Source organism: Pseudonaja textilis, chromosome 2 (genome assembly GCF_049901715.1).
Source record: "Pseudonaja textilis isolate UNSWEBS1 chromosome 2, rPseTex1.2, whole genome shotgun sequence".
NCBI classification, from domain to species: domain Eukaryota; kingdom Metazoa; phylum Chordata; class Lepidosauria; order Squamata; family Elapidae; genus Pseudonaja; species Pseudonaja textilis.
Window position 1 is genome coordinate 206,896,974 of NC_141991.1, and position 16,917 is coordinate 206,913,890.

Here is a 16,917-nt window from a genome sequence, read left to right on the forward strand (position 1 = left end):
CTAACCCATCTTGGTTGTTTCTTGAATTGGTCCTTTCTTGGGAATCTTTGCACCACCACCAAAGACAGCAAACCACATTTTGTCATTAAGAGGATGGGCCACAATCCTGAATAATTCATTGCTGGAATGTGTTGCTAGACCATGAATAAAGAGACTAAGGTAGATTGCCGTAAGAATTTCACAGAGCAAAATTGTGATCCCAGACTGAGCTTCTTCCCCAGCTTGATTCAGTAATCGTATTAAATCCATTATCCCTGAATAGATAGGAAGTGCCATTTAGTTATAAATCATATACAAAGAAAGACAAGAGAAGCCATTTGCAATTATCTCCAGAAACACTAAAATACTATAAGGGGGCACTGATAATATTAGTGTAAATTTTTTACTGAAATAAACACATTTATAAAAATATTTTAGACCATTTCTCAGTCTTGGCAACTGCAGAAATCCGAACCAACCTCCAGAACTCCCAAACAGTATGACCATTATAGAAAATTCTGGAAGTCAAAATCCACAAATATGGAACTTAGCAAGATTGATGAATCACTGGCTGGGTGGGAAAAAAAGGATTTCCTGGAGGTTACAAGATATGTTTCCAGGTTTCTTATTATTATAAACTCTACACATTTTTATACTCTTTCCCAAACAGAGAAGCATCCCAAGCTATGTTCTGAATTTCCTTTGTTATTGATTTTTTTATGCAGAGAACAGATTATTATTTGATTTAAATTTATATGCCTTTTGCAACAACTGGCATTTTTGTTTCTGATTTATCCTATTATGATTTAGCTATTTTCATTTATTAATTATTTTACTGTACTGCCTTATGCTTTATTTTTGAACTACAAAATTCTTTGTTTTCTTTTTTTAGTTATTTGCCTTATTACTAATTGACGTTTTTAGTGTATTTACAATGAAAAAGTCAACCTGATGTATTCATTGCAGCAATGTCAAAAGAAGTGGATGAAATAACTCATCTTTCATGGATTTGGATAATACAAAAATTTATAAGTACTGTTGCTTAACCAAGAAAATTATGAGGTTCATATTAAAAGCTTTCCATCAGAATTCATTTTTACCATGTTTCTGGTTTTGAAGAACACAGTATGGTCATGGGTTGCATTCATCATGAATATTAAACCAGAGGTTCCCAACCTGTGGCCTACTATTGGGCCATGGCCTCTTGGCCATCAGGCTCTATGAGTAGCTGGCCAGTGTGTGCATATGCGTACACACATCTCATGCTTGCGCTAGGGTTGCCACAAGTGTTGCACGAATGCTAGTGTCACTGTGAGTGCGGTCATGGCCCCATGCAGACGCATGCGGCCCCATTCATGCATGCATAAGTGCGTGTAAAGGTGCCTGCCCCTCCCTTTGTCTAGGTCACCAACCAGAAAGGTTGGGAACTCTGTACTAAAGTCAGAAGGATATTTTTCCCCATAATTAATTAATTAATCAAGGCAGAGTCTGGTTGACTTGGTGAATCTGTTAAACTAAATGGGAACAGGCCTGGTTCAGGTATATTAATCTGAAGGAAATTAAATGTAACTATAGAGTCCCAAATAGCCAAACAAGCCAGTTAAAAACAATCACATTATGCCTTATATTTATCTATGAATTATGCCTTAATTTTTAAAGACTATTAATCACTGTGAGGTTACCTAATACTGTATTTAATTTAAAGTGGAAGAAAAAACAACTAATAGCCAGAGGGTCATATCAGAAGAAACAGAATAGAAACTATTTTAAACTTGATGTTGTAACAAAGAACAATATACTGTACTTCAAAGAAGCCAGACAGTTCAAAACTCCATTAAGAAAATTAAATCTTGATTACCTGGCCATTGAGCTGGTGCAGTATTTGGTGTTACTGTTTCATCTGAGCTTGCTGTTCTTACAGAATGCCGATGAGAGAGCAATAAGGTCTGATAAATCATCCCAGTGAATTGGTTTGTTTGCAATAAACTATTAAAAAATTGTAAAAAAAACAGTATTATGGTATTATTTGAATATAATGGTAATCATAATTTACTTAGCTTAACTATTTCTTTCATTCTAATCAAGAGTGTTAATAACATTAGCTGCTGAAAAGCTACACAAAATTTGCATTGTGATATGTTATTATGTTATATTTAAAGTCAGCTTCAAACTAAAATTGATTACTGAATACATTAGTGCTATAATACTATTACTGAGATCAGGTAAACTTAACATTCAGAAACAGAAAGTACATGACTTAATTTATGGACTTCCTTGCTTCTTCCTAACCTTTATGGAGAAAGATAATTACATAGCGCTAGAAATAAAGACTATGGATGGTTCTATAGTACACACATTTATTTTGCATGAACCCTAAAATAGTGAAAAATAGTCTCATAGTTATATGGCATCTGTTTTTTTCCTGTTCAATTGTTCTTGGAAAAATCCCTGAAGTTTATAAGGCAAGGTGGTTTGCTAATGTCTCCTTCCAGGGGTGAGAGAAAGTGACCCAAATTACCCGCCTAGCTTTGTGCCAAAGGCAGCATGAGAAATCATGGTCTCCTGGTTTTTAGCCTTATGACTTAACCACTGTATCAAATGTGTTCTCACATTGCAGCCTAAATGACCTTCAAAATATTAAATCTCATGAAATCTCTTGTGAAAGTGTCAAAATACTAGACATAAAAGAATCCAGAATTGTCTTAATATTTGTTCAGGTTATTCATAGTTATGAAGCAGAATCTTAACTCTTTCTATGAGTGATCATACTGAAAAAAGCAGATTTAAAGGAAATATTTAATAAGATGATCCATGCTTTGTGAAACAAGTCACAAAAAGAAAATTTTTTCCCCCTGCTCATACATTTGCTTGAAATGTATGAATTCTAAACCATATTGTGCTATGTTTGAAAGAGTATACCTAACCCTTTACTGGTAATATAATTCAAGAGAAATTAGGAATGTAATAAAGATCCATCTACATGTTTGCCAATTCTCAGATACCTAATATTTTCTAATACAAGTAATGTGATGTTAGCAGAGGTGATCAGGAAACAGCAAAGTATAATGAGGAAAAAAAATCAGTTTTGGATATCTGCAAGCCAGATCTACCTCATTAAAAAGCTATAGTTTGTTTTAATCAGTTGCTTGTTATTTCTGATCTAAGAATTTGTAGCCTTTCTTGCATTTCTAGTTTTATTAAGTTAGCCAATTTAACATTAGCCGAGTAGACTCTGATTAAGCTAACAATGTAAAATAATTGTATTTGTCAGTATTATAGTTAGTTAAATACAAATTAATGTCAAAAAGTATGGATTCCCAAACTATAGAAATATAATCTGGAGATGAAAACATAGGCAATAACAATGGTAATAATTTTTAATGAATGCCATACTGTAAATTAACCTTGATACTTTTTTTTGCAAATAGTTTTTTTTATTTTTATTTCTTTAAATACCTCTTTAGATGAACAGTGTGGTTCCAGGCTTTTTACATTTTAAATCAAACATGACCATAATCACAGATACAGCTTTCTTTTCTAATTTCACATCATTACCAATTTCCCTCTTTATATTTTCATACATTACTTTGTATCATTCTCTTTATTCTTAATCATTCTCTATATTCATTTACCATCTTAATTTAAAAATTGTTCACCATTTTATCTCCTTTATAGTATTGCTTTAGCCACTGTCATGTATATCTATGCATACCCTTCCCTCTAACTTCATCACATTTACACAAATTATATTTTCCATGTTGTTTTCATATAGCCAATTATATAAGCATATAATATAATCATTTTTGCGATATTCATATCCCTCATTACCTTATACAAATAAGTAACAAATTATATAATCCATTAAGAGTATTATCATTTACTATATATATATATATATATATATATATATATATATATATATATATATATGTTTTCTGAGGTTCTCGGGATTTATATGTGGATCTTTGGTTGTTGGTTTTCTCCGCAGATTCAGTATCTCCTTTAACTGCCAGTGGGGTGGGACTTGATTGGTGGGGGCTTGGCTGTGTTGTCCAACCAATCAGAACGCGGTTAACCCCCAACCAATCAGAACACAGCCAAACCCCTACCAATGAGAACACACCCCACCCAATCAGAACACAGCCAAGCCCCCACCCAATCAAGTCCCACCCCACTGGCAGTTAAAAGAGGAAGCAGCTGCAATCTCACATTACTCTGAGAAGCACAGAGCCGGAGACAGAAGCCTGAAGATGATGAATGAGACTTCATCGAAACGTGCCAGATACTTGAATCTTACGCGGAGAAAACCAACAACCAAAGATCCACATACATACATACATACATACATACATATATATCCTCTATCAGATTCCACATACTTTCTTCCCCATATTACATATTAATTTATTATATCTCCCATACTTATATATCTTGATTAATAATCCTATCTTAAGATTTTATTTTCATATTTGTTCCAATTAGATTGTTGATCCTTATTGTTATTCTAACTGTTATTTTATAAATCTTTAATATTTCTATAATAAGTTATTAATTCCAAATTCCTCACAATCTATATATATATATTTAAACTACTAAAATACCCCTCCATGTGGAATCCCCATCGTTCCCATTATTAGCCATCATCTCTAACTCTCTTTGCTATATTAGTTCATATCTTCTTAGCTTGGTTTCCATTCTCAGTCATTTTTTGGCCCTTTCTCTTAACAGTTCCTATTTTCTCATAATTTTCTGCTGTTTTTTTTCCCCCTTTATCAAATTTTATCCCCACACTCTCCTGTTCTTCTTTCTGTAGCTTCCTTTCCTTTTGTTTAACCTTCAAAGTAATCTCTCCTTTATTTATTATTTATTACATCAATCATTAACACCTCAGATTTAATTTCCTTTTTGTTTTTTTTATGCTATTCGTTGTTCTCTTTGCTGTGTTTTGCTGGTTTCTCTTTTATCTGACTCCTCCCCTTCTGTCTTCTTCTGTTGTTTTTGTCACCATTTCTGGATTTTCCTCTGTACTCTGTATTTTAGTAAATAAGTCCAAAATTCTGTCCCATTCTGTCATTCGCAGCTTGAAGTTCCAACCTTATTTCTTTACACATTTCACTCATCTTTATTTTGCTTGTTGTATCCAAATATTCAATTGTCTTATGTTTTTATTTAAACCAGCATCTTTCTTTAACTTAAAGTCAAAGTCCTCTTTATTCCCCAATTTTAATCAGTCTATTCCTTTTCAAAAAATTCCACACAAAAAATAACCAATAGTTCCAGGGATAATGTCTTCATATATTTTTTAGTTTTTTAGTTTTAATATTTCAACTTTCTGGGGTCATATTAGTATATAATTCCTTTTAGATTGTTAGTTTGAAGGGATCTGCAGGATTTTTCTTTTGTCAACAGATGGTGCTCTTAATCCAGTTTTCCAAATTAGCTGTTATTTTCTTTTTTGAACAATTTCAGCATTTTAAATAATCCTTTTTCATGCTAAATCCCACCCAATCAACAGTTCTAATTTGTTCTTTTTTTTAATGAAAATTTTTTCTGTGAATTGTTTACTTTCCATTTTAATTTTTCTTTTCCCCCAAAAGTAGCTTCCTTGCGTCTCCCAGTTTTTCTCTCACTTCCCAGTCGCAGCTAGTACAGTTCTTAATGAGAATCCTTTTCTGTTTGTTTTATCAGGGTTACCTTAAAGTTTGATGTATATCACCCCATCCACACCATTCACTGCTTCTCTGCTCCAGCAGAGTTTTAGTTTTCCGGACTGCCTCCTGTTTTCATGGAGGGGGTTTTCCTTACCAGGGCAGGGAGATGCAATCTCCTTGACCTGCCAGACGGTCCCCCTTTCTTCACTACCCCTACAAGGTGGTTCTCGTCCCAATTGAGACCCTCCAATGAGAGAGCTCAGAGTGAAACTGCACACAATCACAGATTCTGCTCCAACACGATGGAAGTGCAACCAGGAGTCAATTAATCTTGGTACTGATGAATTATAGCTTTTCTTATATTGAGGTCCTAGTACTTTAGATTATCAGATTAACCCCGTTTTTGAAGAATAAAGGTAGTCCTCAACTTACGACCATAATTGAGCCCAAAATTTATGTTGCTAAATGCGACATTTAAATTAGTTTTATCCCACTTTACAACTTTTTTTGCCACAGTTGTTAAATGAGTCACTGAGATTGTTAACTTAGTCACCCAATTGTTGAGTGAATCTGGCTTCCCCATTGACTTTGCTTGTCAGAAGGTTGCAAAAGGTGATCACATGACCCTGAGACAAAATAATGGTGATAAATATGAACCAGTTGTCAAGCATCCTAATTTTGATCACATGAACATGGGGATGCTGCAATGGTTGAAAGTATGAAAAATGGTCATAAGCCACTTTTTTCAGTGCCATTGTAACTTTGAATGGTCACTAAATGAACTAGTGTAAATCAATTACTACCAACCTGCTTTCCACTGAGGATCTGTATACTGCATGAGTCAAAAAGAGGGCTGTGAAAATATTTACAGACCCCTCACATCCTGGACATAAATTGTTTCAACTCCTACCCTCAAAACAACGCTATAGAACACTGCACACCAGAACAACTAGACATAAGAACAGTTTTTCCCCGAACGCCATCACTCTGCTAAACAAATAATTCCCTCAACACTGTCCGACTATTTACTAAGTCCGCATTACTATTACTATTAATCTTCTCATCGTTCCTATCACCCATCTCCTCCCACTTATGACTGAATGACTGTAACTTTGTTGCTTGTATCCTTATAATTTATATTGATTGTTGCCTAGTATGATTTGATTGCTTGTTTGTACCCTATGGCCATCATTAAGTGTTGTACCTTATCATTTTTGAGAAATGTATCTTTAGATACACTGAGAGCATATGCACCAAAGACAAATTCCTCGTGGGTCCAATCACACTTGGCCAATAAAGAATTCTATTTTATTCTAAAGTTCTACCTGTACAAGCAAAGATATAATCTTGTTGGATTATACCAAATTTTGATTCTACCTCACAAAAGGGAAAAATAAAAATGTTGTTATCATTGTGCCAAAATACTTATTTTTGTAAAAAAAAAAAATTACCTGCAGTTATGACCCCCACAGAGAGACTGGTAAATGCAAGCTGATAAAGATGCTGCTAATGTGTGCATTACGTGTATCTGGAAGAAACACATATTTCAGACAAAATTATGCATATGATCTTGAATCCTTTGTTTTCATTTTACTTGTTCAAGCAAGGTATTACGTAACTATTTATTTAAACCTAAAATAAACAACTTTCAATATACATATAAATATTAATATGGCTGTATAATTACAGCAATTAATGTAATTACAATTTTTTAAAAAAGATCAGTAAAATATGTAAAAATTGTCAAATTATAGATACTTGCCTTATTATTCTGTACATCTGGGTGGGGTGGAGAGTCAAGAGAAAGAATAGCATGTAGTATATCATGTGTCAGGTTACTAAGATGCAATAATGGATTGGCCACCACTGTTTTGGCACTTGCAGTACAGGCAAAAAGAAGAGGTATTGTGCTCTGCTCAGATACACTATTACTATATGATTGCTCCGAAAATTCCTTTATAAATAGGATGAAAAATAAAGAGTATAATTTGACTTTCAAATTTCCTACAAAGATGAATTTTTTCTATACCTACATAGACATATTGACATAATGTTAATTGGAATAATTACTCTCCCTTTTCATGCAAAAATTCACTAAAGGTGGAAGAAAACAAGGAATCCAGATTTTTTTGTGGAAAAAATGTTTATTTAGACTGCAATAAAATCTAGGAACAATAATATTGGCCCAGTGACTAATAGGAAGATAACTGTTTTCTAGGCTAAGGTTTCAATCTGTATCTGCTCTACTAAGCTTCTTTTTTTTCTTCCAAACTTCCAGTTCGATTTTCATTTTCAGGAAACTTAAAGTTCAAATACTGAAGCATAAACTTAGAAAACTTTTATTAAGAAAAAGTTATCTGGAATTTACTGGTTTTTCTCTGAAAACAAAATTATAAATATATAGCTCAAATCTAGCATTCTAGATGTAGGGCCAGAAATATTTGATCAAATTGGTATAAGCAAGTAAGCTAAAAATAGCTTGCTAGTAATTAATTTAAATTATTATGTATTATTTAAGTCCAAGCTCAATCAATCAAACCCCCCACCTCTATTTACCTGTTGGGATTCTTGCAGAAGCAAAATCAGTTCCATTCGTACAGATGCCAAGCCTCCACCATGAGACCCATGGAGGATGCAATAACTAAGAAACATTCGCAGAAGTGATTGGTATTTTATAAGCCAGTGTCTTCTTTGCATATTTTCCTTTAGTTGTATGTCTGACAGGTCTTCAGTTCTTTCATTCAAGGAATTTTCACCCATTACTGGAATAATTTCTTTTTGAGAATCATCTGCTTCAATATTATATTCACATGTCTTCTGAAGGGCTACCACCTCCCTTTCAAGCCAATTATACAGCTGATATCTTAATTTTCCACCATCTACTTCATAGCCAGTGGATAATGTTCGAAGTTCCTCTGTAAGAATCTTCAGGCATGCCCTAAATTTCAGCTGTACACAAATGATGTCTTCTGATGATGTTAAGACATCATTTTTACCTCCCGAACTGTAGGTTTCAGTGCAGCTAGAACTAACTTCATTTGTTTTTTCATCTGTTATCTTCTGCAAAGGTTTCATTACAAGGCAAGAATCTTCACATTCCTCATTTTTGTCACTGTCCCATTTTAATTCCAATGGGTCATCTTGGAAGACTGTAGCTGGCTGACTCCAATCAAACAAAGCATCAGAATCTGAATGTTTGTATGATGAAGCATCTGATAATGGTCCTAAACCATTTAGCACTGGTTCTGACTTGTCAGTCCTGAAAAACTGGTCACCTTTTGATTCTACTGGCATTGGAGAAGAGGGTGAACATTCTTTACTAGTGTTTCTTAAACTAAATGTTCTTCTTAAACACTTTGACTTTTTGACCACTTTAGGCATCTTCGATAATACTTCTAAAGCCAACATAGGACAGCCTGACTTCAAATGTGTATATGCTGCAGTAAAGAATAATTTTCTTTCCTCTAAATTGATTTCATCTGCAAGCCCATTTTCTCCTGTTACACATATCCTTGCGGAAGATAAATCAGAAGACCCAAAATGGCGTCTCAGCAAGAGAGGATGCGTCCTTAGATAATTATAAAAATTAAATACCGAAGGGCTACAGTTTGAGAAGCTTCCTTCATCTAGAAAGATATCACATGAAAAAATAATGAAGAATTTATTTTCTAAAATTTTCTAAAATAAATTCAAATATTTTCTCACTGTCAATACTGTGACACAACATTTATACCCCTAAGGAAACAAAGATACACTTTGTATTTTAGGAACACACAAAAAAGTCTAATCGTTGATCATCTTGTTCAGTATGTCTACTCTTCTTAATATGGCACCACACAAAACGTTTAAGCCTTTTCTCTAATGCATATATTTTATTCCATCACAGTATGATTCCATTCATTGTTGTAATAATTATAGAAAGCTTCAAGATAATGCTTTGGGATATCATTGTGACAAAGTAAAAATGAATCAACACCTACAGTGTTTTGTACGTCTAGTAGTATGCTTCATTTGGATAACACTTGATCATTTCAAAATCACTGGCCACAGTTCTTCACCATTCATGAGAACCACCCAGGAGTATATCTGGAATATTACATACTTACCAAAAGAGTTTGTTTAATATTTAATAACATGCACACATTCCAAAGGTAGATCTAAATTGTTTTAGCTTACCTTCATCATTCAAAATGGGATGGCTTAAAAGAGTATCAAGAGCATGACCATACTCTTCCAAAATCCAGTAAGCCATACTTCGGAGAAAAGGGTCAAAATGTGGTTTTGATGGACTTTCCATGGAATGAGGCTTACTTCCCAGAATTCTCTTCTGAAGAATTGATTTGTAAGTACCAGATGTTTCAAATTCTGATTCATATAGTCGTGCAATTACAAGAGCTAACTGAATGTCATTTAATTTCTCTAGGCAGACCTAATTAAAATAAACAAAAGTGATTTTTTTTTAAAAAAAGATTCAAACAGAAATAAGAAACACACTGGCCTATTTTACCCCAGGATTATGTATGCAGCCATCCAGATACCTTTGGCATATTTACACAGATAATATGGAGGCTTAACCTTCTTTTGCTGTTGTTCCTTTACAACTGGTTTTTGGGGCATGCAGCTTACAAACTAAAAATAACATTGCATCTTCAAGGCCAATAGCCTTTGATAAATCTTTCCTTTATGAATTTCTCCTCCTCCCTTTTCCCCAGACTAGAGTCCCATATATTCTTGCCTTTTCTCATAGGAAAATGTTCAAGAAAATGTTCATTTTGGTTACCTTCTTATGCATGTTTTCCAGCTTTTTCATATATATAGCAGTTAACAGAATATGTGGGATTTACTTAAGGATGGCTCATGTTTTGACTTGATGGCAGCATGATTATACTAAGTACAATAGCACTTAGTCTTAACTGCACTCTCTGAGTCAATGTCAGCATACTGGCCCCAACAACCTGGATCCTCCTGTTACCAACTTTGGAGGAATGGAAGACCAAGTTAACCTCGATCAAACCTCAGGCTATGGGCAGAATTAGCCTGCAATATTGCATTTTAATCAATGAGCCACAAGGCTTCCTTAGACTGAAAATTTCTCCATTTCTATATTTTGTATTAAAACATATTTTAGTGTTCTGTACTCCTCCTTTTGTTTTGTATAGACATTGGACATAGCTATTCCTATTTTAAATCAGTTTAAGTCTACCACCATATTTATATTCATATCTGACCAACCCATATTTCAAGGATACTATTAATCATATAGCTGGACTTCAATGTAACATTCAAATCTGCTTGTACTATTAAAACACTGGTTGTGTAAATACATTATTAGATGCACTGTGATCTCTTTCAATAATCTGAAGAAAACATATTAGTTACCTCAATGGCATCTTTTAAATGACCAGCCAATAAAAAAAATGCTGTAGAATGTTCAAAACGTTGCTTGCCTAGCAATGAAAAAGCATTCTTCAGTGCTGCTTTACGCCATCTGTCCTCACTAAAATTGTTTCCAAAGAACTGTGTCATTTTAGTATCTTTTAGGGACCTGCCAATGTAATCATTTATTAAGTCACAATGTACAGAAAAAAACTGAATAATTTATGTTTATCAAACAAAGAAACATGCTCTCCGATTCTAAATGGCATATTTTAAAAATCAAGTTGCTGCTAAAATTCTTTGCGTGCAATTAGAAATGGCCAATATTTAACTTGGGTACTATGCTCATGATAGAATAAAAGCGCTCAGATGAAATGCCATGGAAAAAATAAGCCATCAGAAGATATTGAAATAAAGCACATAAAATAATATTTCTCAAACTTCCAGTAGTTATAAACTGCTTGATAAAAGATTCTGAAGCTGGGAGGATTGCCTAGTTAAACAAAGCTCCTATATTCTGGTCTTTAAGAGCATGGGAATTCACATTCAATTATGTCTTTCCATTCCTTTCATTTATATTGTTTTAAACCAAACTTTGAATCCAAAATTTTAATCAAAATTTAAGTATTTATTTATTTATCACTTGAATTGTTTCATGCACCCCATATTATGTAAAAAACAACAACTGAGTTCCTCAACAGAAATCACTTTCATATCACTGAAGGTTATTCTGTTTCTGTTTTGTATCTGGTGATTGATATCTGGATAGATAACAGATAGCCTGTGATGCTCTATATCCTAGTTGTTTCTTTTTATTATTCTATATTTCTATTAGATGCCCACAAAAGTACAGCCTCAGGTAAAAATGTGGAAGTTATGTTATATTATATTATCCCTGAAAGGGGCCCAGTTGTGTTGATACAAATTATGCTGTAGATCTAAAAGCTAACTTGAGTTCAAGAATTGAGAAATTTAGAAGCTTGGAAAATTTTGAAGGTACTTCAATAGTACATAAAGGAGCAATCTCTCTATCTCTCGCTCTATATTGCTCCTTAATGTCCTTTAGCAGTAGAATGTCTACTCTTCTACCAAGTAGTAGGAATGCAAGAAAACTAGTTGCAATATATATTGAATTAAATTTTGCTATACAATTGTACCTATATAGTCCCCAAATCACAGTCTTCTTTTTCATTGCAAGATAGAAAATGGCTGCATCCAGAGGGTCATTGTTTCTTTGAAAGGCTGCTTTAGCGACCTGAAAGGATAATAGTAAATTTTATGGTTACAAATGTAGTATTTTGTCATAGTTATTTTGTTCAGAAAAATCGATAAAAATTAATTTTATGTTGAAAGTGATTTACTTTCTAGCAAACCTCTTGCATTTCAAGCTTAGTGTAGAATTAGAAAACACTTTCTCTCCTTTGATCAATTGCCTGCATGAAATCTCATGTGAATGCAGTTTCTGATAGCTCCTAACTATCCTGCTAATGCTTAAATAAAAAGCTGATATAAATATGAGAAAAGCAAAAGCTTGCTTTGAGTACATTCATACAATTTTGAAACCTATCATCAGATCACAGAGTGATGATAATTTTCATCTTGTATTTAAATTCTGAGGATCCCATATCTGGTCACTGGGAGCACTAATTGACCTGAAGGAATGGATCTATGAATAGTTGAACAACTTGCTAAAATAAATCCAATTAACATTTCTGCTGCTTAAAACAAGTAAAGAAAAGTAAACATTGCAGACACAATATCCATGTAAGTTAAAACAAATAATGAACTGGCTAGTTCATAAGATGTATGTCTTTCCTTAAACTATCTAGGTGAGATATTCTAGTAAGAAATCTCAACCGGTCGCACTACTTTGTCTATCCTGGTTGGGTTTGATTAAAAATCTTTGTTTTATTTGTAAAGGAAAATATTTGGGGTTGTAGATTGGAAGTTTGGAAATAGTATATTTTTTTCTGTACTGATGTGAAGCAAATGATATGGCTGTGTCCATGTAGTTATCAGGAATCAAGCGAACAAAAAGAAGACTTTACAAAATTATTCATTGGGTGAATCAGTAGTTAAATAAATAAAGAAGAGCCTTTCACTTTAAAAGTAAAAATAGTAAGTCTTCTTTAGTTAATCTAGCTATTCAAAGCCATTTCTTAAAAGTATATCTATTTAAAATAATTAAAATTTGTGTTTCTAGTTACTCTATTCCTTTATAAAAATAAAGCCAGATACAGTTATGTCAATGTCAAGTGCAAACTTCAGTTTTATTTAAGGCAAAGTATTTGTCACATTGTTTCAATATTAATCAGCAGATGTAAAACAGGAAAACAAAAATAGCTTATTGGTTACTGTTATCTGAAACAATACTGTATGATTATATGACAATTATAATATGTGACACAGAAGATGAACTATATACAAGCCAACAGTAACAAAGGTAGAAAAAATACTCATGGAAGCTTTTTCATTACAGCATTCCTTTCCTATCTTCTTTCTAATCCATATTAAAAAAAACATTCTGCTTTAAAAAAAAATCTGAAAAATATATATCATGCCTTCTATTATCTAAATGAAACTCATAGCAAGATACAAGCTAGTTTGTTATAAACTGCTTTTACCTTCTCAATGCATCTTCGCAAATTATGAGTATTTCGAACCCACCATCCTATTCCCATAGCTCTAAGCTCTGACCATGTTGGATCACCTTTCTGTACTGCAGGAAGCATGTTTAGAAGTTCTTCTTCTGCAATAGAGTGAAATGCCCAAGCAAAATGACTCGAAGACAAACCTGAAATAATCACAAATAATTATTTTATAATTATTTAATTTACTTTATAATTGATAACTATATTACCTTAAAAATATTTAGTGATTCTTTTTCTGATCCTTTTTTTAAAAAGTTAGTAACGTGAAGTAACATACAAAAAATCATGTCATAATTTGTGAGTAATTAAGGACTTGCAAATAGCTACACTTAAAAAGTTGTAAAACACGAAGTATTTAAGTCTGTATACCACAAATAAAACAAAAACTTAGATCCCCGTACTTAAATGTTTAAAGATACATCTATACTCACAGAGACTTGATACTGTCCTAGAGCCAAAAGAGTTAACAGTTTGAAAAACCTGTATTATTCAATTGTTCAATGCATCTCTTCAGCACTATACCAAAGTTCCTCTGTCTCTGCAGCTCATGTTTCTTCAGAAACTAAAATATTGTTCTGTTTTGCATTAAGTGTCTTGCAAAGAGTGAACAACGTATTTACCTTGATGTAATAGCTGAACTCTGTGAGCAGGTGGCAGAGAAGTTGTCATAAAAGTGTGAAGACGAACTGCCAAAAGAAACTTCAAACCACATTCATCAAGTGTTTCTCCTCCTATGAATGAAGATTTAGTCTACAAAATGAAACTCCTTAAACAAAACTGTATGATTATTTGCCATATTTTCATGCATGTGTGTGTGCGTATGTATGTGTGTATCTTGTTAGGCATAGTTTCAAAATATAGGGAACAGGTAACAAATTTATGTACTAAAATGGATTTTAAAGCAATAAATAATTAATATATTATTAAGTAGCATAATTATAGCAGACAAATAGAGCCCTACAATATTTAATTTTTTATTTGAGATTAATATTACTAAATTCAGAAGAAAATGTCGCTGTGAAGCTAAAGGTTTCCCCATAACCATTGCAGTATATGGAAATTTGCCAGTCCATATAGAAAAAGAGGTAGTTCTTCTAACTTTCGAACTTCAAACCCTTTAAGCAAAATATTTCTATTTGTACACTATTTCTATTTGTATACTTTCCTAAGAAGTAGTAAACTTAATGCTAAAAAATAACTTTAAAAAATAACACAGATAGAAAAAGAATTTAGATAATCATATTAGTGTATTTTAAATAAAGTATAGTATTAATTTTCCTTGGGTACTTCCCAACTCAAACTTCTGTTTTATTTATTTATGGAATTTCTATACCCACCCATCTCAACCAGTGACTTTGGGTGGCTTACAGTTCTAATTACCAAATTTAGTCTATCGCATATCATTATATTTCATATAGGCCAGTAGCCTTAATAATTAATTGATGTATTCTGTATGCCATCTAATAATATTTAGAAATGTTTGCAATTGATTGATTGATTAATTAAGTAAGTAAGCAAGCATAGAGATGGTACTGTTAAAAAGAAAATCTGGATTAGTCATTATTAAGCTTACCTTTGCTTCTGTCTCTGCTTTCTCCTATATCAGTACTGGTAATGGCAATTGTATCAGCTAATGCCATCAATAGCATCTGTTCCATCCTGGTAAGTCCTGGTAAGCTAGAATGAAGCAAGTGACGAGAAAGAACTTGGGCATGCTCTTGTCCAAAGTAAGTCGGATTATACTGAGAAAGATCAATAACTTTTGGCTTTTTGTCATCTTCATCTACTTCAATTGTAGTCAGTTCATCTGTACATAGGCTGGAATTTTGAAATAGATCCTCATAATTTTCGTCAGTCACATGTTTGTTAAGCTTCTTTGGAGTATTTGACTTTTCAGTACAAGCATAGGAACATTCTTCATCAGCAGCAAGCAATGCATACAAAGGAAGAGGTGGAACAGAATCTATTTCTGTATAGTCTGTTATTACACATCTGTTAAATGTCATAGGGTCTCTTGTACTACTCCCACTAGCACAGATTGAGAGAGAGCGGTACCTTTTCTCATGGAAGGGGTCACTTATGGCAATAACTTCTCCAGCAATGCATTTGACTAGATGAGATAAAATGGCCTTTGCTCTACGTACTTTCCCTAGATCCATGAGTTCCAAAAGTTGCACAGGATGATACTGAGGTAAAGTAGGACATAATGAATGAGCTGCTTCAAAAAGACCAGAATCTTCCATCTCCAGTGACAGATCAAATACAGTTCGTTTCCCACCAAGTTTTTGAGCAAAGCTAGCCATGGATCGGGTTAATGTTCGCTTTAGTGGGGGAACACTAGACAACTGGCTTTGTTTAACTAAACTTGTTATAGATGGTGTACTACTACTGTAAGAGTCTGTGGTAATGGGATCTTGTTTTGAAAATGGCTGCCATTGAGAATAAACATGCATTTCACAATCCATCCCAATCACAAGGATGCCATCACGAACCCAAGACAAAGAAACTGGTAAAGGAGGTGACCCTTCTACTGATGAGACCAAATCCACACATCGTAACAGTATAAATCTAGATGTACAAGAGGTTTTAGCATTTTCCCATACTGGCAGTACAAGCATTTCCTTAGTACTTGGTTCCTGTATTTTCCCAGCCAACTGACCAAACATATAAAGTTTTGAACCAATGCCTACTGTTAATATATGAGAGCCATCTTCCCTAGACATCCAATCTAAATGAACCAAATGCTTTGTTCTGAATGTTAAGTTCTTATTTCCTACTGCCATTGAACTACTATTGACAGTCAGAGAATCCAATGATAGGTTTAGTTCATCTAAATGAAGGGTTTGTTCCAAGTTCCAACAAGAGCCTCCTGTAGATTCACATTCAAAAATGCCGACATTCACAAAAAAATCTTGAGTATTACTGTTTTGGGGTGGTGTTCGCCTGTATGCCACAGCTAAACGATTTGTATGAGCACAGCTAATTTCAAGAGGTAAACCAGACACTTCAAGGGCACTGCTACTAAGATGTCCATCTTCAATAAGCAATGGCCATTCTTCCCATACATACGTACCACTGTTCTTAGTATTCTCTGGTTTGGATAATAGATCTGTTTCCTGTGACATTCTACACCTCCAAAACCTAACTTTCCCATCTGAACAAAGCGTTGCAAGAAGATAAGGAGCTTGGCGGACTGGATAAATTGAAGAAGAACTTAAATGACCTAAGATTAAAAATAAAAAATCCTTAGAATACTGACC

General features: G+C 33.6%; 1 protein-coding gene across 2 annotated transcripts in view; it reads right to left on the reverse strand.

Moving 5' to 3' along the window:
- Positions 1-16,917, reverse strand: part of DMXL1 (Dmx like 1) — a 78,972-nt gene that overhangs the window by 36,270 nt on the left and 25,785 nt on the right. For both annotated transcript variants that reach the window (XM_026720329.2, XM_087926915.1), the window contains exons 18-28: positions 15,231-16,880; positions 14,278-14,388; positions 13,631-13,800; positions 12,164-12,261; positions 11,010-11,175; positions 9,807-10,059; positions 8,187-9,256; positions 7,393-7,584; positions 7,082-7,158; positions 1,838-1,965; positions 6-254 (exon numbers count right to left, since the gene is read on the reverse strand). In XM_026720329.2, the coding sequence (XP_026576114.2) occupies positions 6-254; positions 1,838-1,965; positions 7,082-7,158; positions 7,393-7,584; positions 8,187-9,256; positions 9,807-10,059; positions 11,010-11,175; positions 12,164-12,261; positions 13,631-13,800; positions 14,278-14,388; positions 15,231-16,880 (4,164 nt within the window). The remainder of the gene's footprint in view (positions 1-5; positions 255-1,837; positions 1,966-7,081; positions 7,159-7,392; positions 7,585-8,186; positions 9,257-9,806; positions 10,060-11,009; positions 11,176-12,163; positions 12,262-13,630; positions 13,801-14,277; positions 14,389-15,230; positions 16,881-16,917) is intronic.